Below are 22,776 nucleotides of genomic sequence, written 5' to 3' on the forward strand. Positions count from 1 at the left end.
GAAGTCAATGAAGGTCCTTTAACAAATGCAGAGACTGAGGCTCAGAAAGGTTAATTAACTTTCTTCAAGGTCAAACAGCTAGCAAATAGAAAATGTAGCATTTGATTCTAGGCCATTAAAACTTTAAAGTCCGGCTACCTGCCTATACCCTGCTGTGATGGTTAATTTTAGGTGTCAACTTGACTGGATAAGGAAAACCTGGAGGCCTGGTGAAGCACCACTTCTGGGTGTGGCTATGAGGGGGTTTCCAGAGGAGATTGGTGTCTGAGTTTGGTTTGATCTACTCCACCTTAGGAGTAGATCCATTATGTTTATGGCATTATGCTGCTTGGACCTAATGAGCATGAAGTAGCAACTACTATGGACTTGTTGGTAAGTAATTTGCATGTCAGAGGGTGGAAAATAAATCCAATCAAAATTTAAGGGCCTTCTACCTCTGAAATTTCTAGGAATCCAGTGATATGGAGCCTGTTGATGTATCCCTTGTAAGGTGAAGGTTAAGTTGTTGCACCTGGCGCCTTCCACGGCCAAGAAAAAGGCACACCGCCTAGTGGGCCTACTTGGATTTTGGAGTCAACATATTCCTCATTTGGGTGTGTTACTCAGGCTCATCCACCAAGTGACTAAAAAAGCTGCTAGTTTTGAATAGAACCTAGAACAGGAGAAGGCTCTGCAACAGGTCCAGGCTGCTGTGAAAGCTGCTCTGCCACTTGGGGCCATACGATCCAGCAGATCCAATGGTGCTTGAGGAGTCAGTGGCAGATAGGGGGGTATAGAAGAATCACAGCAGAGGCCCTTAGGATTTTGGAGCAAGGCCCTGCCATCATCTGCAGATAAGTACTCTCCTTTTGACAGATAGCTCTTAGCCTTAGTAGAAACTGAATGCTTGACCATGGGCCACCAAGTTACCACGCAACCTGATCTGGCTATCATGAACTGGGTATTATCTGATCTACCAACCCATAAAGTTGGGTGTGCACAGCAGTGTTCCATCATTAAATAGAAGTAGTATATACATGATCAGGCCCAAGCAGGCCCTGCAGACACAAGTAAGTTACATGAAGTGGCCCAAATGTCCATGGTTTCTCTCTCCCCACCTGCACCCATGGCCTCATGGGAAGTACCCTATGATCAACTGAAGAGGAAGAGGAGACCAGGTCCTGATTCACAGATGGTTCTGCACAATATGCAGGCAACATCTGAAAGTGGACAGCTGCAGCACTTTGGCCCCTTTCTGGGACATCCCTGAAGGACACTGGTGAAGGGAAATCTTCTCAGTGGGCAGAACTTCAGGCAGTGCACCTGGCCATGCACTTTGCATAGAAGGAGAATGGTCAGACGTGTGATTATATACTGATCCATGGGCTGTATCCCATGGTTTGGCTAGACAGTCAGAGATTTGGAAGGCACATGATTGGAAAATTGGTGACAAAGAAATCCTGGAAGAGGTATGTGGATAGATCTCTCGTGTGGACAAAGGATGTGAAGATATTTTTGTCCCATGTAAATGCTCACCAAAATGATCTCAGCAGAGGAAGGCTTCAATAATCAGGTGGACAGGATGACTTGTTCTGTGGGTATTAGTCAGCCTCTTTCCCCAGACACCCCTGACATGGTCCAATGCACTCATGAGCAATGTGGCCATGGTGGCAGGGATGGAGGTTATGCATGGGCTCATCAACATGGACTTCCACTCACTGAGGTCAACCTGATTACAGTCACCCACTGAACACCCAATCTGCCAGCATCAGAGACCAACGATGAGCCCCAGTATGGCACTATTTTCTGGGTGATCAGCCAGCTACCTGGAGACAACTTGACTACATTGGGCCTTTTCCATCATAGAAAGGGTAGCATTTTGTCTTTACTGGAATAGACACTTACTGAGTACTACAATACTGACACTTACTGGAATAGACATAAGTATATGGATTTGCCTTTCCTGCATGCGATGCTTCTGCCAAAACTACCATCTGTGGACTTACAGATGCCTTATCCATCATCATGATATTCCATACAGCATTGACTCTGACCAGGGAACTCACTTCGAGGCCAAAGACATGTGGCCATGGGCTCATGCTCATTGAAATCACTGGTCTTACCATCTTCTCCATTATCCTGAATCAGCTGGCTTTATAGAACAATGGAATGGCCTTTTGACATTGCAGTTACAGCACCAGCTAAGTGACAGCATTTTGCAGGGCTGAGGCAAGATTCTCCAGAAGGCTGTATATGCTCTGAATCAGTGTCTAGTATATGGTCCTGTTTCTCCCATAACCAGGATTCGTGGGCTCAGGAATCAAGGGGTGAAAATGGGAGTGACACCACTCATCATTATCCCTGCTGATCCACTAGTAAAATTTTTGCTTCCCGTTTGCACAACTTTATGCTCTGCTGGCCTAAAGTTCTTAGTTTCAGAGGGAGGAATGCTTCCACCAGGAGACACAACAACGATTCCATTGAACTGGGAGTTAAGACTGCCACCTGGCCACTTCGAGGTCCTCATGCCTTGAGTTGACAGGCTAAGAAGGCAGTTATGGTATAGGCTGGCGTGATTAACCAGACTTCCAAAAGGAAATTGGGCTACTACTCCACAATGCAGGTAAGGAAAAGTATGTCTGGAATACAGGAGATCCCTTGGGGCATCTTTCAGCATTAGCATACCCTGTGATTAAGGTCAATGGGAAATTGCAACCCAATTCAGGCAGGACTGACTGCAAATGGCCCAGACCCTTCAGGAATGAAAGCGTGGGTTACCCCACAAGGTGCCATGACCAGCTGAGGTGCTTGCTGGAGGCAAAGGAAATACAGAATAGGTAGTGGAAGGAGGTAGTTACAAATACCAGCTATGACCACATAACCAGTTACAGAAATGAGGACCGTAATTGTCATGAGTGTTTCCTCCCATTTGTTAAAAATACATTTGTATGTATATATACATATATTAAGCAAATATCTTTGTTTTCATTCCTCTCTCTTATGTAACATAAGATGCTGACTTTATATCCGTATTGAAGTATTGTTAATTTTACATCATAGTATTTAAATTACGGGATCTTATGGGAAGAGTAAACATCAGTCAAGGACTTGACCTCCTTTCTGGGGCAGGGGTTAATGCATTTTTGGTTGAATGCAGGATAGCTGCCTCACGCTGGGTGAACTATTGCCTTGTTATTGTCTTTAATTGGAGACCAAGTATGGTTTAAGGAGATGGGTATGGGTGCCAAGTTGACAAGGGGTGGGTTTGTGATGGTTAATTTTAGGTGTTGACTTGACAGGATTAAGGCACAGCTAGAGAACTGGTAAAACATCATCTCTGGGTGTATTTGTTTCCACAGGAGTCTGATGTGTCAGTCAGACTGAGTAGGGGAGATCTGTCCTCAGTGTGGGTGGGCACCATCCATTTGGCTGGGGGCCCAGATAGAACACAAAAAGGCAGGGGAAAGGCAAACTCATGTCTCTCTTCTTGGAGATGGGACACCCTCCTCCTCTTGCCCTTGGACATCAGAACTCCAGGCTCTCTGGCTTTTGGACTCCAGGACTTAGACTGATGTTCCCTCTGGGTTCTTGGGCCTTCAGCCTTGGACTGAGAATTATACCATGGGCTTTTTTGGTTCTGAAGCCTTCAGATTTGGACTGAGCCATGCTACTGGAATCCCAGCTTGCAGACAACCTGTTGTGGGACTTCTCAGCCTCATAGATATATTTATGATTTCTCATATATATTATTTCTTTTCATCTTGTAAATTGTAATCCATAATATAGTTTACCCAACAACTAGAAACTGTGATACACACACATATCTTATTGGTTGTGTGTTTCTGGAGAACCCTGACAAATACAGTTGGGTTATGGTGATTTGGAGGCCATCAACTAAGCCTGGCCTGTAGCTGCACAGTTTCTAGTTCTTGGGTAAACTATGCTGTGGATTAAAGCTTACAATGTGAAAAGAAATCAATTTCTCTTCTACTTACTTCTTCAGAATTTTAGAAATGGTGATGATGCGTAATACATTTCTGGTTTCATTTATAGGACTTGAACCTCAAACATGATTGGAATAAGGGCTGGTGGTGGGTGGAAGGCACGAATTTTAATTGGGAAGACAGAAAGATGGTTTTTTGCTAAGACTGAAATTCTTGACAACACTGAGCAGAGTTACAGGATGGCCTAGATGGAGCCAGGGGTGGCTGGGAGAGCCAGTGAACAGATGAACTGACCCAGCCTGGAGTTGCTTTGGAATCTCAAAGTCTGGATTCAAATCTCAGTTCTTCTAGTTTGAGCAAAGAACTTAACCTCCCTGAAATTCAATTTTCTCATTTGGAAAATAGGGACATTCTAGGATTTTATGAAGGGGATGATGATGAAGTAAACCCATATAGGCAAGACAATTTCCATAGTGCCTAGGCCCTATTGTTTGGACTTGTTTCCCTTCAGACCCTTATCAAGCCCGGGTGCCATATGAGACTGGTAAACCTTCTCTGACTTCTCAGGTCTAGAAAGCTGCTTTAAAACATGGATTTTTTTTGTCAAGGGCAGTGGCTCACACCTGTAATCCCAGCACTTCGGGAGGCCAAGATGGGTGGATCACTTGAGCCCAGGAGTTCAAGACCAGCCTGGGCAATGTGGCAAAACCCTGTCTCTGCAAAAAATACAAAAGTTAGTTGGGTGTGGTGACATGCACCTGTAGTCTCAGCTACCCCGGGAGGCTGAGGTAGGAGAATCACCTGAGTCTGGCAAGTGGAGGCTGCAGTGAGACGAGATCGGGCCACTGCACTCCAGCCTGGGTGATAAGAGTAAGACCCTGTCTCAAAAAACCATCAAACAAACAAAAAAACCCATGGATTTTTGATGCAGTTTGCATTTTAGTTTATTTCATTTCTACTGCTTCCTCTCTCTCCAAATCAAATGCCTTATCTCTTTAGGACTGGTAGATGGGGTTTTCTTAGTAGGTACAAAACTGACTCAAGCAAAGAATACACTTCATTTAGAACATCAGCAACTCCCTAGTGGTCTCGTGGTTAGACAAAATAAGTAAATATATAAATATAACAGCAATGACAATGCAACAGAAAACCTCGGTTATCCTGGCAAAAACTCTTCCAGACACTGGAAATGAACACTTTTTTTAGGGATTAGTTTCATTTGCTAAAGAGGGTTCACTCTTCGGGGAGACAGCAGAACTAAAGGGAGAAGCAATATGAAAACACTTCAAGGCCATAAACTTACATAAAGGTAAATCTTATCATCAATAATAAGTATGGAATATAACACGTTTGATAAGTGCGAGTGTAGCAAGTAGACAAATCTTCCTCTCCTGCCCTTCTCTGCTCTGGTAGGTTCCAGGGCAGAGCTAAGCTCAGCTCATTTTCTGCTCATCCTTGCTGATTTAATTCAATGAGTCGACCTGCAAACACGGCTAGGGTTCCGATGATGCAGACAAGCATGAAGACTCCGAGGAGTATGTGGTCCATCACCATTGCAACGTACTTCCACTCTGCCGCCGCCTGGGAGAGAGGAAAATGTTAGACAGAGTCTCCCTAAGGTGGTTTCTGGACTTACAACGTTTGTGCTTTGCATCAACTATGGGCCCTTCAATTTGTAGATCTCAAAGTCCTCCCATCCCTTGGCTGGCATCATCTTTATTTTTTGAATAGATTATTTACAAAGTGATAACTTACTAAGGTGGTCTAGAGGTGGTCACCAGGGTTCATCTTAGGTCAGTAGCTGCCTGTTGTATGCCACCTACTTGTTAAGTCAGACTCACCACCTGTGCTCATGCATTTGACCATTTAAACCCAGAGGCATGAATTTCAAGCCACGAAGCTTACATTGTTAGACTCCTGGTCTGACTTCATGGTCTCTGCGATGTACTTGATGCCCTCGATGGCACTTTTCACCTCGGGGTGTTTGATCAGGGGAGAGTGGAAGCCCATGGGTGGAGGCCCTGGCTTTCCAGAAATGTCAGAGATATCAATGTCTTCTGTAAAAATCTTTTTGTCTTGCTTTTCTCTGGATGGTCTTTTCATTGTGGAGAAAAACATGATATTTGGGATAGTGTCGATAAAAACCTAACATAAAAAAGAAATCCATGCATGAGAATTATTGTCCAGGAGGCAAGCATAAAACTCTGTCTTTGAGTTATCAATGCGATTTGGGGTAAGTCATTCAGTTTTTCTGGGCTTCAGCCTCCTTGTCCTTAAAACAAAAGAACTACACTAGATTTTTTCAAAGATCCCTCTGTATCCCGGGTCCTGTGAAATGACTATGGTTAACAGTGATGATTCTGTAATGTGAGAAGTTCGCCACTGGAGGGAGCCCATGTGCAGTCATCGACCTGGGGCCACCAATGAGCTTAAAAGCTTCAGGGTCCCCTACAGGTATGGAAAATGCCTTAGCAATGTGTCACCAGGATCAAATGGTTAAAGAAGGGGCCCCTCCACTTCAAATATATCTCACAAAACAGCTAGATTGTTTTCTTCTGTTTCCTGTTCCTGAAGAAACTGCAGTACAGGTATTGCCAGCAGTCATCTATCAGCCTTTACAGAAACAGGGACTCTTACTCTCCTCTTAAAAGAGTACATTGTGAGCAGTAGCTTCTTTTTGTCAATTCCTGACAAATATTTTACATTCTGTACAAAAGGTCCTGGACTTCAGTGTCTCTGTAAAGTTTTGTCAAAGAAAGACATATTTGAAATGTTAAATTTTTAAATTCAATAACGTAAATATTTCAGACCAAGTCCTTCACTAAAACTCACTTTTTGACCCTCTCTCATCAGGAACCCTCCCATCTCTAGCCCTCATTCTATTCATTCTATTCTCAACAGATGATTTCACCAGCAAAAAATAAGCCAGTCTGTTCACAGATTGGAAAACATACAAAAGAAATCGCGAGAATTTCACGGCATTTCAATAAAAAGCAGCCGTTTGTTCATCTTCTCTGATCAAAGAGATTCTTTAAACTTGAATTTGGAATGAGCTTTGTTAATTCTGTTTTTCTTTTCTCTCTGGGAAGTCTACAGGAGTTATTTATTCCTAAAAAGAGGCCAAAGAAAGTTCCTTCCAAAAATTCCCTAAAGCCCAAAAAGAACTCAGTTCCTAAGTAGCCCCAAGTATTAGCTAGAAACCCACTGGCTCCTCGAAGGGGAGGCCTGTAGATGTGCCTCCGTGTGGAGTCTGCAGGGGCCTCCCCACTCACCTTCCGCACCCAGTTGGGCATGACATGGGTGCTGGGTGAGCGGTGGTGTGTGTTGATGATGATGACAGTGATGATGATGGAGGCAATGACGAACACCATGGTGAACAGCATGTATTTTCCAATCAAGGGCACAGCACTGGACGTGGAGGGGATCAGCTCCACGATGACCAGAAGGAACACAGTCAAAGACAGTAAGACAGAGATGCTCAGAGTCATCTTCTCCCCTGAAAAGACAAAAAAAAAAAAAAAAAAAAAAAAATTCCCACAACTACCCATCCGGGTTGGGCTGCAGTGTTCCTCCCACCCCACCATTTATATGTGGAAGTCCTGAGTCCTGGGACCTCAGAATGTGACTGTATTTGAAGACAGTGACTTTAAGGAGGTAATTAAATGAAAACGAGGTGATACGGGGTAGTGAGTAATCAAGTATGACTGGTGTCCTTATAAGGAGAGGAATTAGGACACAGATGCATAGACGGAAGGCCATGGGACACAGGAAGAAGATGGCCATTACAAACCGAGAGAGGCCTCACAAGAAACCAACTCTACTGGCACCTTGATCTTGGAATTCCAGTCTCCAGAACTGTGAGAAATTACATTTCTGTTATCTAAGCCTCACAGCCTATGGTGTTTTGTGTGGCAGCCCAAGCAAACTAATTCACTACTGAAACCCAAGGGTAAGAGGAATGTGACCAACATGTTCTCAAAGCATTATTCTGGGAAATCTCAAAGCATTTTTTTCTGCAGAATTTCCTATGTAACCACCATACCTTAACTTTTCTGACAGCAGCCAGTGGCAAGCATTTCCATTAGAGGCTGCCAAGCAGAAAACGGAACAATATTTCATCTCATGCTCCAGATTTCTGATTCTTGGTGGAACCCAGGGAACTGAAAGGAGTTCTGGGTGGACAAGCTGGACTCGGTGTGGCATTTCCCTTCTGCAGCAGGATGCGTTAAACCTCATAAAACTGAATCACCCCTGGCCTACTTATTACCCAGCAGATGAATGGGCAGCCCAGAAGTACACGTATCTTTCTATTATTAAGGGAGCAAGCTGTAAGACCAAAACCCAAGAAAAGGACAAAATCCGAAAGGCTAAGGAGTTCTCCTTGATGTCCTGAGTGATCTTCTGATACAGTGGTTTCACACCACTCGCTGTCTCATTTTCATATAAGAGGAAGTTTTTCTTCTCACTTATTTCTTGTTTTGTTTTGTTTTGCATACTAAGGGAGCAGGGATTTCCCCAGCCCCCACCTCTTTTCTGCAGACCCTTTGATCTCAGGAGAGTTTTGGCTGGGCAAACTTGGCAGCAGGAAGGTCAGGGGCCTAATGGCACTGAGGTAGTTTTGTGAGGCTTGACCACCTTAGAGGCAGCAGAAAAGCTGTGGGAGGGACTTTCCCTGGGCTGGCCTTGCTGTTGGTGCTGCTGGAAACCTTTGTGTTACCCTGCTTTCAATGATGAAGCTGTCCCCTACTGGCTGCTTCCGGATGCTGGAATATATATAGAATATGTATGTATGTATACGATAAAGAGTGGATACAAACAAGAAATTGTCAATTCTACCTGGTGGGTAGGAAAACCTTTCAAAGTGAAAAAGAATACAATTACAAATACAAAATATTTGTCCACTTATATAAAATTTGTTGATTAATAATAATGATAATAATAATAGCCAACATTTATCAAGCATAATTTTTGTGCTAAGTGCTTTTCTTTTTTCTTTCTTTCTTTTCTTTCTTTTTTTCTTTTTTTTTTTTTTTTTTTGTGAGGGAGTCTCACTCTGTTGCCCAGGCTGGAGTTCAGTGGTGCCATCTCCGCTCACTGCAACCTCCGCCTCCAGGGTTCAAGCGATTCTCCTGCCTCAGCCTCCCAAGTAATTGGGATTACAGGCACGTGCCACCACACCTGGCTAATTTTTTGTATTTTTCATAGAGATGGGGTTTCACCATGTTGGCCAGGCTGGTCTCAAACTCCTGACCTCAAGTGATCCATCCACCTTGGCCTCCGAAAGTGCTGGGATTACAGGTGTGAGCCACTGCATCTGGCCCCTAAGCGCTTTTCAAGCGCAAATCATTTAACGTTTATAGAGACTCTTGTTAGTTCCCATAATGCCCCGACAGTGTTTTTATTTTAAAAAGTTTCATTTGAGGGCCTGGTGCGGTGGATCATGACTGTAATCCTAACACCCCGGGAGGCCAAGGCAGGGGGATCACTTGAGGCCAGGAGTCTGAGACTAGCCTGGGCAACATAGCAAGACTCCATCTCTATTTATTTATTTTTTTAATGTAAAAAAGTTTCATTTGATTAGAAAGTTGAAAAAATTGTGTTTGTGATTATTTGTTTAAAAACAAGTGCAGGGCAGGCACAGTGGCTCACACCTGTAATCCCAGCACTTTGGGAGGCCGAGGTAGGCAGATCATTTGAGCCCAGGAGTTCGAGACTGGCCTCGGCAACATGGTGCAACCCCGTTTCTACAAAAATTAGCCGAGTATGGTGGCACATGCCTGTAGTCCCAGCTACTCAGGAGGCTGAGGTGAAAGGATCATTTGAGCTCAGGAGGTTGAGGCTGCAGTGAGCCGTGATCATGCCACTGTACTGCAGCCTGGGCAACAGAGTGAGACCCGGTCTCAAAACAAAAACAAAAATGAAATCCCAAATGCAGTCACTGGACATGCACTCTGAGGGGTGAGGCACTTTCTGTCTTATTCTCTGCGGTCTATCTACCACATCATATTTGTTCAACAAATATTCATTGAATGAGTAAATGAATAATCTTTTTTCCTAGTTGGCAAGTTGGATTTAAGCTTTTGTGTTTTTTTTAAAAGTCATTTTGATAAAAATTGCTACCTGTCATAAGCTTGAGGTCTGTCTGTAGCATCTTTCTTTTTTTCAAACTTGTCTGCCATAAGTTGTTTATGAATAGTGACTTGCTGGCAGGCAGATGGGTACCCTTTCCTCCTTTCTGGTGGATTGTTGTTGTTTGATAAAATTATGTCACAGATATGATTACTCAGTAGGAGGTAAGTAAGTTGTCTAGGCTGATATGTGAGAAAGAATGGCCACTTGGGAAGTAGGGTCTTGTGTGTGAAGATGTCACCATCTGGAAAAAAGATATGCAAAATCTATTTTCAAGTGGTGAGCAGTGGGTAAAGGGGCAAGACCAGGATTAGTCAGTACATAGAAAGTGACTTCATCGTGGAAGTGGCATGAGAAGTGTCTGGGATCACACGCCTTACCCAGCACACTTCTGGGCACACAGTTGGTATTCAGCAAATAGGTATTGGTGGTTAATGTACTTTAACCAGCCTGAGCTACACTGTGCATCTCGAGGGTCATGTTCAACTCCCTGCCGCTCGGGATGTCTGCCCCAGCTGTGAGCTCCACTCACAGTGACTCTCACCACTGCGCACGCCCACTCAGCAAATGCACCCTCCTAATGATGATGGTTCGGGTTGATCTGCCTGTTTGTTAGCACATGATTATTTCTGGCTTCCCCAAAATAGCAGCACGAGACCCATCAGCGTCAGCAGCAGCAGTCATGGCAACCACACCCACCTGAGTCTGTGGGCAGGTAGAATACCAGGCCAGTTAAGAAGGAGAAGAGCAGGCAGGGGATGATGACATTGACGATGAAGTAGAGGGGCAGGCGCTGCATGACGAAGTGGTAGGTGATGTCCAGGTAGGGGGTGTCGGGGCAGCAGGAATAGGTCACCGAGTGCTTCCAGCCCCGGGACTCCTTGATCACCCACTCCCCGCTCTCCATGAAGTTGCTCAGGTCTGGCTGGTCGCTTTCCTGAGAAAGGAAGTGAGGTTTGGAAATCCCAGGCAGGTCACCCTGATGAGGGGCAGCATTTTGTTATCAGCAGTGACAAGGCCACAGATTCCAGCTCTGTGGGTCACACATCCAGGAGGGACTGTGGGACACTACTGCTTTGGGGTCTTAGATGCCTTTCCTATGACATAAGGGGGTTTGGACTAGTAGCATTCTCCATTTTGGCTACACATTCAAGTCACCTGGGAGCTTCAAAACATATTGATGCCCTACCGCAACCCCAGGCCCATTACATCAGAATTCTTAAGACTGAGCCTGGGTGTAGCAAATTAATTTAAGCTCCCATTTAGTTCTCCCTTCCCAATCAACTTGAACCATCGAACTGGATGATTCCTAAGTTCTAACTGGTACTGAGAGCCTATGATTGTCCAAGGAAAAGTTGGAGACCCGAATCACACTTTTCCTGAAACCACCCTTATCATATGTGGCCACCACCTACCGGGTTGATGGCCACGACAGAGCCGTCGTAGGTCCAGGTGCCCAGCTTCATGCTGCAGTTCTGTTCATCAAAGGGAAAGTGGGTGACGATGATCTCACAGTAGCTTTTAAAGATGGCTGGAGGTGTCCATGTGATGTGGCCAGTGTACTCCAGGAGCACTTTGGTGAACTTGACAATAGCAAAGTCACCATCTGCACTACAATTGGGATAAAAGAGGAAAATGGCTCCAAGTGACAGATGAGCCTTCCATTCTGCTTGGGGACATTAACAGGAGACAGCTGTTAATTATTCAGGTGCTAATTATAGAAGCTCTGTTTCGGGCAGTGTCACTTTTTATCTATTGCAATGTTCCCCATATTTGATAATAAGAATCACTGGGGTGCTTGTTAAAAATACAGAGTTCTGCACACCCTCTAAGTAAACCCTGAATCTGAGTATCTGGGAAAGAATGTGGGAACCCACAGTTTTAAAGAAATAACAGGTAACATGGGTCCACTGCATCCCAGATTATTTTTCCAGCCCTCACAAGTATTTGTAATGTTAATCTTCATCTATCACCTCCCTGATGTACTATGTTGGGGGAAGAAAACACAGGAATTTTACATAAAGCACCTCCAGCGACTCATTACTGTGACAAGCAGGTTAGGGAAGGGGCCTACTATTTTTTTTTTTTTTTTTTTTTTTTTTTTTTTTTTTTTTTGAGATGGAATCTCGCTTTGTCACCCAGGCTGGAGTGCAATGGTGCAATCTTGGCTCACAGCAACCTCCACCTCCCGGGCTCAAGCAATTCTCCTGCCTCAGCCTCCCAGGTAGCTGAGATTACAGGCGCCCACCAAACACCCAGCTAATTTTTGTATTTTTAATAGAAACTAGGTTTCACCATGTTGACCAGGCTGGCCCTGAATTCCTGACCTCAAGTGATCCGCCTGCCTTGGCCTCTCAAAGTGCTAGGATTACAGGAGTGAGCCACTGTGCCTAACTGGCCTACTACTTTTTAAAGAACGATTTAGAACTCACTGGGGTGGACTCACAAACTCAGATACCCCCAGGGCCAGGCAGGTGAGGAATGAGTGCAGGCTGACACTGCTGAACAGAGCGCCCCTCTCTCCTGTCAGGAAGGTGCCACCTTGCAGTGTCCCCTGAGGCGCCCATGTGGGAATGAAGGCCCAATCTTGCCAGATTTGGATTCTTCCTCGGAAGCTGGAAACTTAGATTTTTTTTCTTTTTTTTTTTTTTGAGATGGAGTCTCGCTCTGTTGCCCAGGCTGGAGTGCAGTGGCGTGATATCGGCTCACTGCAAGCTCTGTCTCCCGGGTTCCCACCATTCTCCTGCCTCAGCTCCCGAGTAGCTGGGACTACAGGCGCCCACCACCACGCCCAGCTAATTTTTTGTATTTTTAGTAGAGACGGGGTTTCACCATGTTAGCCAGGATGGTCTTGATCTCCTGACCTTGTGATCCGCCCGCCTCAGCCTCCCAAAGTGCTGGGATTACAGGCGTGAGCATTGTGCCCAGTGAAACGTAGATTTTTTTAAATCAAAAATTGCCAGATTTTGCCAGGTACAGTGGCTCATGCCTGTAATCCCAGCACTTTGGGAGACTAAGGCAGGAAGATCGCTTGAGTCCATGAGTTTGAGAGCAGCCTGGCCAACAGCGAGACCTCATCTCTACTAAATTTTCTTTAAAAATTAGCGAGGCATGGTGGTGCACACCAGTAGTACCAGCTACCTGGGAGGTTGAGGCAGAGGATTGCTCAAGCCCCAGAGTTCAAGGTTGCAATGAGCTATGATCACACCACAACACTCCAGCCTGAGCAATGGAGCTGAGAACTTGTCTCAAAAAAAAAAAAAAAAATCTGGAAGTTTAAATGTTGGATTTTTCTAGAGAGGCTAAAAAACAGATTTTAATGTGATGTTTCTTGGTTTTCAAATGTTGGCAATGATTTATTATTTTTAAAAAGACAGAAACCATGGGAGGTTCTAAAAAAACAAAATAAGCCATTTCTGCCGGCCTTATTCAGTGGACTACTTACTCTTCCCGTAAACAACAGTCTGTTCAAGGGATTTAGCAGAGGGCAGGGTGTTAGAATAGGTGTTGAATGGGCAGGATGAGGTCTGTCTCAGTGGGATTTCAGGGACATCATGGCATATGTTGGTCCCTCACATCATAAATCAAGAGGTTTTCTTCCCATTGATTTTTCCTTGGGCCTGAAGTGGGCTCTTTACCTGGAAAACTATGTGGCATTGGACCCACCCAAAGCAGCCCCAAAGGGCAGAGAGTCATAGGGTTGTCTTAGTCTCTCCCAATAAGCAATAAAACAGTGTTCTCTCCTCACCAGGGTGATCCTGAGTGAGTTTGGCAAAAGAACCAAAGGATTTTAATTGCTCTTCTCAGATTCCTACTGGAAGAGAAACTGAAAGATACTTTATCAGCCCATTTGTCCAAAAAGATTACACAAATGATCGGATAATTTGGCTCAAGCTTGAACCCCAGGTATAATTGGATGACGTGTGGCAGAAAATCAAAGCTTGAAAAGGCCCGCCTTAAAAGGTATCATTTTCATCCACTAGCCCTGTCACCTTCCCTAAGTCTGCTAGGACACACAGCTTGTGGACCCCCGACACATGTTGTATAATGTCAGACCATAAATCCTCCTGGCCGGTGTTGCATGCTCCTGCCTGGGAAGGATGCTTTTTGAAACGAGCATTTCCTGACAAATGAAGGGCGTATGCTAATGAACGTGTCATTAGACCAGAACGTCTTGAATAATATTATAATTTCACAACATGCAGTCTGTCGTGGGGCCCAGTGGACGGGCAGCGAAGGCATCCCAGGCCAACAGCAGCAGTGGATGTCGGGAAGGCGTTCAGGATGTGATGAGTGACAACCCTAGGAGGCTCAGAAATATTTGGTAGGGAGGACACTAGATTGCAAGGAACTCAGCGATAGGACGTTTGGGTGCCTTGGAAAGTTGCCACACATGCTTCAGGGGCTCTCAGGGATCAAATGTCCCCCACCCTCAGCCTGGATTCAATTTGGCCGCAGTAATCCCTTCTCTTTAAGTCATGAGACACCATATGGCACCCCTAGCCCGTCAACTTGGCTCTTGGTTTAGAGTGATTTTTTTTTTAATTTTGTAGAGATGTTGTCTTGCTATGTTGCCCAGGCTGATCTCAAACTCCTGGCCTCAAGCAATCCTCCCACCTTGGCCTCCCAAAGTGCTGAGTTTACAGGTGTGAGCCACCATCCTGGGTGATTTAACATTAACAGTGGTGAGAAGCATTCCGAGCACGCAGCCCTTCTATTAGGGCACTTTATTCCACCTGCCCCAGGAGCACCCTCCGCCACCCATGCAGTTTGCTCACTTGTTATAGAGAACAAGGTCTGGGCGCCAGATCTTTTCTGAAGGAATGTGAATTTTTTTCACACCGCCATAGTCATCTGGATTCCATTTTAGGTTGTAATCCACCCATTGCTAGAAACAAAGACATACAGCTAATTAAAAAGCCAAAAACACTTTCTAAAGTCTAAGGTTATCAAGAGCCCTGATGTGCATGGGAATTCAGTATTGACAGAAATTGTGCTTCCATAAGAAAAGTTGGATTCGGAATTTAGCTTTCACTTCAGTAAATAAGAACAGCAAATGTATAGCACTGACGACGTGCTCACACTGTTTCAAACACCTTACCTATATTAACTCATTTAGTCCTCACAACAATCCCGTGAGGGGAGGGTGATTACTGACCTCATTCTGCAGATGAGAAAACAAAGGAACTCCCAAAATCACGCAGCTGGGGCGTGGCAGATCTACCATGTCACCCTGTCCACCCACAGAAAAGGAGAAAGACCTAGTGTGAACATTTTTCTCAAGCAGGCAACATCATTTTTAAAAAGTACCATATATTTTTCTACATTATAAAAGTAAAGGCTGGGCATGGTGGCTCATGCCTGTAATCCCAGCACTTTGGGAGGCTGAGGCGGGTGGATCACCTGAGGTCAGGAGTTCGAGACCAGCCTGGCTAACATAGTGAAACCTCGTCTCTATTAAAAACACAAAAATTAGCCGGGCGTGGTGGTAGGCGCCTGTAGTCCCAGCTACTTGGGAGGCTGAGGCAGGAGAATCGCTTGAACCTGGGAGGCAGAGGTTGCAGTGAGCCGAGATCGCGCCATTGCACTCCAGCCTGGGCGACAGAGTGAGACTCTGTCTCAAAAGAAAAGTAATACAGGTTGAGGATCCCAAATCTGAAATCCAAAATGCTCCGAAATCCAAAATGCTCCAAAATCCAAAACTTTTTGAGCACCAACATGACACTCAGGAAATGTTCATTGGAGAATTTTGAATTTCAGATTTTCAGATTTGGGAAGTTTAACTGGTAAGTATATGCAAATATTTCAAAATAAAAACCAAAATCTGAAACACTTCTGGTCCCAAGCATTTTGGGAAAGGAGTACTCCACCTGTATGTGCCCATTGCAGTAAAGCTGGAAAGCACAATGCTATGGGTTCAATTGTGTCCCCCTAAAATTCATGCTGAAGCCCTAACTCCCAGTATTTCAGAACGTGACCTAATTTGGAGATAGGTTCTTTACAGAGGTAATTATGTTAAAATGAAGTCATTAAAATAGACTGTCATTCAATATGACTGGTGTCTTCATAAAAAGGGGGAATTTAAAGATATATATATGTACTTAAATATACATATATATTCATATATATCATATGTATATGTATCACATACACAAGAAGAACGCCATCTGAACATAAAGACAGTCATCTACAAGCTGAAGAGAGAGTCCTAGGACAGATTCTTCCTCACAGCCCTCAGAAGGAACCAACCCTACCAATACCTAGACTTTGGACTTCTATCTTCCAGAGCTATGAGATGATAAATTTCTGTTGTTTAAGCCACACAGTTACGGCAGCCCTAGCAAACTAATACACACAGAAAAAGCCCTAAAGTTTAAAAAAAAGCAAAACCAAAACCAAACAGGATCCATGCTTTCACCATCTCAAAATATCTACTTTCAACATTTTGGTATATATCCCTGTTACCCATATTGATTTCCTCTGGGCCCAGGTTTAATTTCAGTGTGAATGAAAATGACACACATGCAATTATCTGGCTAAGTTACCTGTTTCAGACGCACATTAGTTGTCACGATCTGATTTACTTCATCCTGGAAAAAAAATAAGGATCATTTTTATGGGGGAGAGAGGGGACCCAGGGGAGGAAACCCAGGGGTGAGAGGTGTGGGTGTGTGAGCAGGCCCCCAGTGCTCTTGTCTCACCACATTGATGAGCTGTATCAGCTGCAGGCCCACGGTGACCTCCACAACCTGGCGGTGGTCTTCCACTGGCCGCACCACTCTGCTGTAGTCTTTAAATAGCTTTGCCACCAGACGGGTCTCATGTTCGGAGCCCAGGACGAGGCCAGCTGAGACAGCAGATGACACCAACACTGTCAGATTCTTCTCCCCACCCTCCAAACACATGAACATGAGGAACTGAGGAACTGAGGCATAAGCCTCAGTTCCTTCTAACAGAAGGCACACAGGCCTCCTTGTTGAAAGGCTCCCAAATGCAGCAGTTATTGCCCTGTTTTTTTCCAATTACAGTTGCTGGTGTGGTCCCTTACCCGGTGACAGTGGGGTGTGCCAGGTAATCACAACACTTGTACTTTGGACAGGCGACATTCCTTCATACAGCCTGGCTGAATCAAGTTTGCCAGGTACACACACACACACACACACACACACACACGAAAAAAAAGCCCACAAAAAAGCCAATCTCAGTGTTTCAGAGCAGTGTAATGAAATCTTGGACTGGCTGCGTCAGATCTCAAGATGCCATGAACAGCCAAAATTGATGCTGGTTCAAACCCACTAGAGTGGCCATAACTAACAAGTGGAAAATAACAAGGGTTGGGGAGGTTGCAGAGAAACTGGAACCTCATATGTTGCTGGTGGGAATGTAAAATGGCAGTTCCTCAACAAGTTAAACACAGGTACCATACAATCCAGCAATTCCACTCCTAGGTCCACACCCAAAAGAAGAGCAGCATTATTTACCATAGCCAAAGGGTGGAAACAACTCAAGTGTCCATCAACAGGTAAATGGATGGACAAATTATGGTATACCCCTACGATGAACTATTATTCAGACATGAAAAAGGAATAAAGGAATGATGTACTGACACATGGTACAACATGGATGGAGCTTGGAAACATTTTACTAAGTGAAAGAAGCCAGACACAATGGGGCAAATATTGTATGATTTCATCTACATGAAGCATCCAGAATAGGTAAATCTATACAGACAGAAAGCAGAGCAGGAGTTACCAGGGACTGGGGGGAGAGAGGGATCAGGTGGGACTCCTTAATGTGCTTGATGTTTCCCTTTGGGATGATGAAAACGTTCTGGAAATAGATAGTGGTGATGGTCTTATAACATGTGAATGTACTTAATGCCACTGAATTGTATACTTTAAAGTGGTTAAAATGGTAAATTTTATGAAATGGGTATTTTACCACGATTTTTTAAAATATCACTGCTGGCAGGTCCATGTCCCAGTTAAGTTGTTAAAATAGAGTGAAAACTGTGCTTTGTTGACCTGGGTTTGGGGCTCCTAGTTGGAACATAAGCGATTCCAAGGAATCTTTACTACATTTTCCTTCAGTATAGAGAGGAATATCATCTAATACTCTCAGAACCCGCGGCCCCCTTTTCTATCTACACCCCTTTTCAATCTTCATCAGCCACAGATGAAGCAGGAGGGCAGACATTCTTACCTGAGATTCAGGGAGGTTGGACCACTTGTCCAAGGTCATGTGACCAGTAAGGGCAAAGCTCAGATTGGAATCCTGTCATTTTGTGCTGAGCTTCTGGGCTAATTCTTGGTACTAACAGTGTGTTGTGAGCTGTCCTGGAAACTCAGAACTGCAAGTGCCACTATTCCTATGAGAAAATGTGTTCCAAATCCCAAGTGTCTTATGAAGGATCTTTGTAATTCAAGCCTTCCGTGGGTTGGGGACTGTGTGTTCAGAGCTGGGAGAGGAAGTAGACACATGATACATTTGCCTTCATTCACGTAACCAGATCTCCCCTTTCCGCAGGTTATTGCTGAGGCTGCAGTGCAGTAGCTCAATTACAGCTCACTGCAGCCTTGACCTCCCAGGCTCAAGCAATCCTCCCACCTTAGCCTCCCCCAACCAAGCAGCTGGGACCACATCTCTATAAAAAATACAAAAATTACCTGGGTGCGCACCACCACACCCAGCTAATTTTTGTATTGTTTGTACAGATGGGGTTTTGCCACATTGTTCAGGCTGCTCTCAAACTCCTGAGCTCAAGCCATCCACCCACCTCATCCTCCCAAAGTGCTGGGATTACAGGCAAGAGCCACCTCACCCGGCTAGTTTCACACGTTTTCTGAACCCAAAATGTTCCAAGGGCACTCAGTGCCCAACCACGCAGAGATTTCACATGACATTTCCCTAAAGCCACCTGCATTTGAGGACTCTTGAAGGGAATATGTTGTTTGAATATTCCGTTTTTGCAACCACCCCATTGAGCCCCTGGGACTTGATAATCCTTCTGTCCTCTATGCATTTTCTATCCTGGGCCTCATCCATCCCATGGTGGAGTTGCAGACTGGAATGGATTACTGAGCGCCTTGGCCACTGAATTTGAAGCTGTTGCTTTGGTCTTGCCTTGGGCTGCTTATTTTTAAATGACTGTTCACTCCAGTTTGACAGGAAGAACATATTAGAAAGCAGAGGGCAGAGCAGATGGTCAGCATTATGTAGCAGGAGAACTATGCAGACCAACCCTATGGCCCACTAAGAGGAAGGGAAGGATGACAGAAGCAGACATAATCAGCATTTCAGAGACAGTCACCTCCTCCTTTCCCACCCTAGCCAATAACAAGGTGCCTGTTCCTTCCATAAGGAATTTCTAAGGAAGGAGGGCTTCATTTCTTAGATTGGTTCATTGGTATTCTTTTCTTTTTTCCTCCCCAGCACAGGGTAGAGTGATAGAAAATTCACAGGGCTCAAAGTCAGAACTCTATGATTCTCTTCCCAACTCCCATATGGCCTGGAGAGTTGGATTAGTTCTTCACGGATTCAACGAATCACAGTAAATACTTTTGTAAAAAGGTAGGGTGTAAATAAACAAATATGCAAATAAAAAATTAAATAATGTCAAATTCCCCTTTTTAGCAAGATTATATTTGTAATCTTTATTCAGATGATGGTAACATTAATTTATTCATGAAATATTTGTTGCGCATTTACTGTAAGCAAAGCATTGTTTTGGGAGCTTTGAGATATTCAAAACTGAATCCTTCTTCCTACCCTCATGGAGATTGACATTTGTCATTTACGTAAATAACTGTGAACAAGTTGGAAAGTGATATGCCGTAAGAAAGACGGCAATGAAGTGCTTGAGATTCCAGAGGCAAAGAAAAGAAAAAGTTGAAATGAAAAGTGCTGTATAAATAGAACAGAGATCACGCTGTGTTAAGCTAACACAGGAAAAGAGTCCCTGATATAAATGACAATTTTGTCTACAAAGGACTGATTCTAAGAAGGGAAACTCAACCACAGTTTCAAAGTGTTCCTTTTGTACCACACTGGTTCCATTTGTATTTGTATGTAGGAAATAGCTCCCTGGGCTGGGCAAAAGAAATTTTGAACTGTTACTAGTCCCATGGATCATTATTATCTTAACCTGATTCTGTATCTCTTGCTACCTTTGGCTAGTTCAGGCTGTGTTTTCTGACTGTGCATGTAATAAACCAAGTCTCCAACTGACCACATTCCAAAATGTATAAATTAAGTGACCTTGGGCAGGTCAGCTTTAGTTTCCTTGTAATAAAAAATTGAGGATGTTGGACTGCCTGATCTAGCTCTAAATTTCTATAAAACACCCATGGAAATCAATGCCAGCAAACTCGAGATTTGACCTAAATACATATCACATACTTCTTTAATAGCTAATCATGCATTTTTGGTTAGCAATAACCAAAATCCTAAGAGATCTCTTAAGGATGTTTACATTAAAGCATATCATTTAAGAATTTTCCTGTGACTGTGGTTTTGCGTGCACGCATGCGTGTGCGCGCGCGCACACACACACACACACACACACACATCAGGCCAGCTTTGGCTGGACAGAGTCCAAATCCCACAGGATATAATTTATCTGAGTTCAGGCTCTTTCACTCAACTCTGCTATTGAAAAAAATTAATAATAAAGCTTTTTGCCTCTTGACCAGAAGGCCTGTGTTTTTCAGGGCAATATTGGAAATGAAAAATCACAGGATGTCAGCCACCTTGTTTCTCAGTTGGGATGATATCACCAGTAAACTTTTATGTGAAGCAATCAGCAAACATCTCCTGTTTCCCTCTAGCGGAAGTCTGGGATTCAGGATGGTGTTTCAGCTGCTGTGTTAGGACACATTCCAGAGTAGAATGCAGGTCAAATGCTGTGCAAGGTTTTATCGTTTCAATTCAAACCCAAACCTATATATAGTAACATCTTTTAAAAAAAAAGTAGGTAGGAATGTATTCATATGGAATTTTTTTAACTTCAGAAATTTTGAAAAAATTAAAAAATATTTCTGTCTCTGTGGAGAGAGTTTAGTTATGATTATTAACTGGTTTCTATCTCCAGCACACATAGCTGTCAATCAGTCCTCTTTATTATTAGAATTCTCCTGGAGCAGTAAAGGGACTTGTTAACTCCATTGTATGTGATTATAAGGCACTGTTCTAAGTATCCATAGTTGTTTAAATATGAACCCCCAGACACTACCATGATCCACAAGTGGTCCAGGTCCTACAAATGATGCCGAGTGTTCAGAGGGATGAGTCGGCTGCCAGGCATGATGGAGGGAGAGACATGCGTGTCTACCTCAAAGTCTTTGACCAGGCAGTTTCTATTTTAATTAGATAAGGCAAACTAAAAATCTTTATCCAAAAACTCAATCAAGCTAACATCAGGAAGAAACTGACAGAGCAGCCTCTGGTTGGGGAGGCTCTGCCATTCTGTGGTCTCATCAAAGAAGCAAGACTTTGATTTGGGGGCTTCCAGCACTTTAGCCTCAAAAGAGAGCCCTCTCCCCACCCCTGACCCAGCACTTACCTGAGCAAAGGCTAAAGAGCAGGAGGAGAGGCCAGGGCTCCATGGGCTACCGGAGCTTGTGTGGACCAGGGCACAGAGGTGGCCTGTGTTTCTCACTGGCACTCTGGCTGGGTGCTTGTCTGCTGGAGGGTTTGGAAAGTGAGTCGGCTCACTAGAGCTATTGTTTTACACCACCTGTTTGTGGGAGCGACAGCTGGGCTGCCCTTAGCCCTGGAGCCCAGGGAGTTACTGGGACTGTACACCATTACAGATATGCCTCACTTTACACAATTGCTTACCCTTGACAAGCTGAGTATGAACTGCATTATATTTTAAATGCACCAGTAGTCAGATCTTAATGAAAAAAAAAATGTATAGGAAGGAAGGAATTATTTTAAATGGTGAGCAAACTGCCTCCCTTTTGTGTAAACCAGAACCTCATCTCTGTGGGTTGACTTGATTAGGGTCATTTGGTCTGAGTAGATAGTCAGCTGTCTGTCCTAAACCACAAAAATCCACATTCTGCAAACATGGCTTCAGTTTCATTTCCTCTGCTTAGGCTGAGGGTGCCGGGGGCTTTTCTGACTGCCTGGATTTCAGAAAAGTGTAGCTGGTGTTGAGTCTGCTGCTGGGAAGCCCCCACGTTGATTGGGTTTGGTTTTTAACAAAGACAGCTTCTTCCATAAAACTGGCTTTACTGGCCCCCAGAGTGGCTGTTCCAACCCCTGCCTCTGTATCAGGCAATACCTATCCCACACGAACCATTAGCTGGAGCAAATTGCCCACGTCCTATGCACTGTGATTCAAGCGAAGAGTAATTATTGGGAAAAAGTGTCCCACCGCATCAGCAGTTGTTCCGGGTTCCTGCCTCCTTCCATCCGTCCCTCTGCCCACTCTCACTCAGGGAAGCAAAGAGCAGAGTGGTTCAGCTTTTCAATTATCTTGCTTGAAAAACACCCTAAAAACCAGCAGTTAGTAATTTCTCAGTCTGAGAAGTATTGTTACCCTAGCTGTGCTTCTTTGCAGGGTGTGAGGTGGGTTCACAGAAGGAGACAGTTACTTAAAGGTACCCTGCCTGTTCCTTCCAGGCCTCCTTCCCACATGGAACTAGATGAGAAAGGTCCTCTCACCTCAAGCCCACGACAACATCCTGACAGATCCTCTCATTCCAGTGGATCCAAACAA

The 22,776-nt window shown here is 44.3% G+C and overlaps 1 protein-coding gene and 1 long non-coding RNA gene across 4 annotated transcripts in view; one reads left to right on the forward strand and one right to left on the reverse strand.

The window, feature by feature from the left end:
• LOC129397283 (uncharacterized) overlaps positions 1-22,776 on the forward strand; it is a 47,991-nt gene that overhangs the window by 14,055 nt on the left and 11,160 nt on the right. The window lies entirely within an intron of this gene.
• Positions 4,843-17,185, reverse strand: CHRNA1 (cholinergic receptor nicotinic alpha 1 subunit). 3 transcript variants are annotated; one of them, XM_034954551.2, is made up of 9 exons: positions 17,101-17,185; positions 16,754-16,899; positions 16,598-16,642; positions 14,831-14,940; positions 11,468-11,663; positions 10,752-10,989; positions 7,196-7,419; positions 5,829-6,068; positions 4,851-5,504 (listed from the first exon to the last, which is right to left on the reverse strand). In XM_034954551.2, the coding sequence occupies exons 1-9, from the start codon at positions 17,156-17,158 to the stop codon at positions 5,373-5,375; spliced, it is 1,389 nt and encodes a 462-aa protein (XP_034810442.2). In that variant the 5' UTR covers positions 17,159-17,185; the 3' UTR covers positions 4,851-5,372. The 3 variants fall into 3 exon arrangements, with proteins under 3 accessions (XP_034810440.2, XP_034810442.2, XP_034810444.2); XM_034954553.3 differs by lacking the exon at positions 17,101-17,185 and adding an exon at positions 15,211-15,285 and having other exon boundaries at positions 16,754-17,008; XM_034954549.4 differs by lacking the exon at positions 17,101-17,185 and having other exon boundaries at positions 4,843-5,504; positions 16,754-17,003.

This window comes from Pan paniscus, chromosome 13, assembly GCF_029289425.2.
Source record: "Pan paniscus chromosome 13, NHGRI_mPanPan1-v2.0_pri, whole genome shotgun sequence".
Classification (NCBI taxonomy): domain Eukaryota; kingdom Metazoa; phylum Chordata; class Mammalia; order Primates; family Hominidae; genus Pan; species Pan paniscus.

What these genes read in the sequence shown, in the direction of transcription:
- CHRNA1 (XM_034954553.3), bottom strand. Translation starts at nt 16,963, where the DNA reads ATGTTCATGTGTTTGGAGGGTGGGGAGAAGAATCTGACAGTGTTGGTG. An exon ending in CTAATGTGCGTCTGAAACAG is followed by an intron (nt 15,286 to 16,597) that starts GTAACTTAGCCA and finishes GTGGGTGGACAG; the next exon opens with GGTGACATGGTAGATCTGCC. An exon ending in TGCCCAACTGGGTGCGGAAG is followed by an intron (nt 6,069 to 7,195) that starts GTGAGTGGGGAG and finishes TTTTTATGTTAG; the next exon opens with GTTTTTATCGACACTATCCC.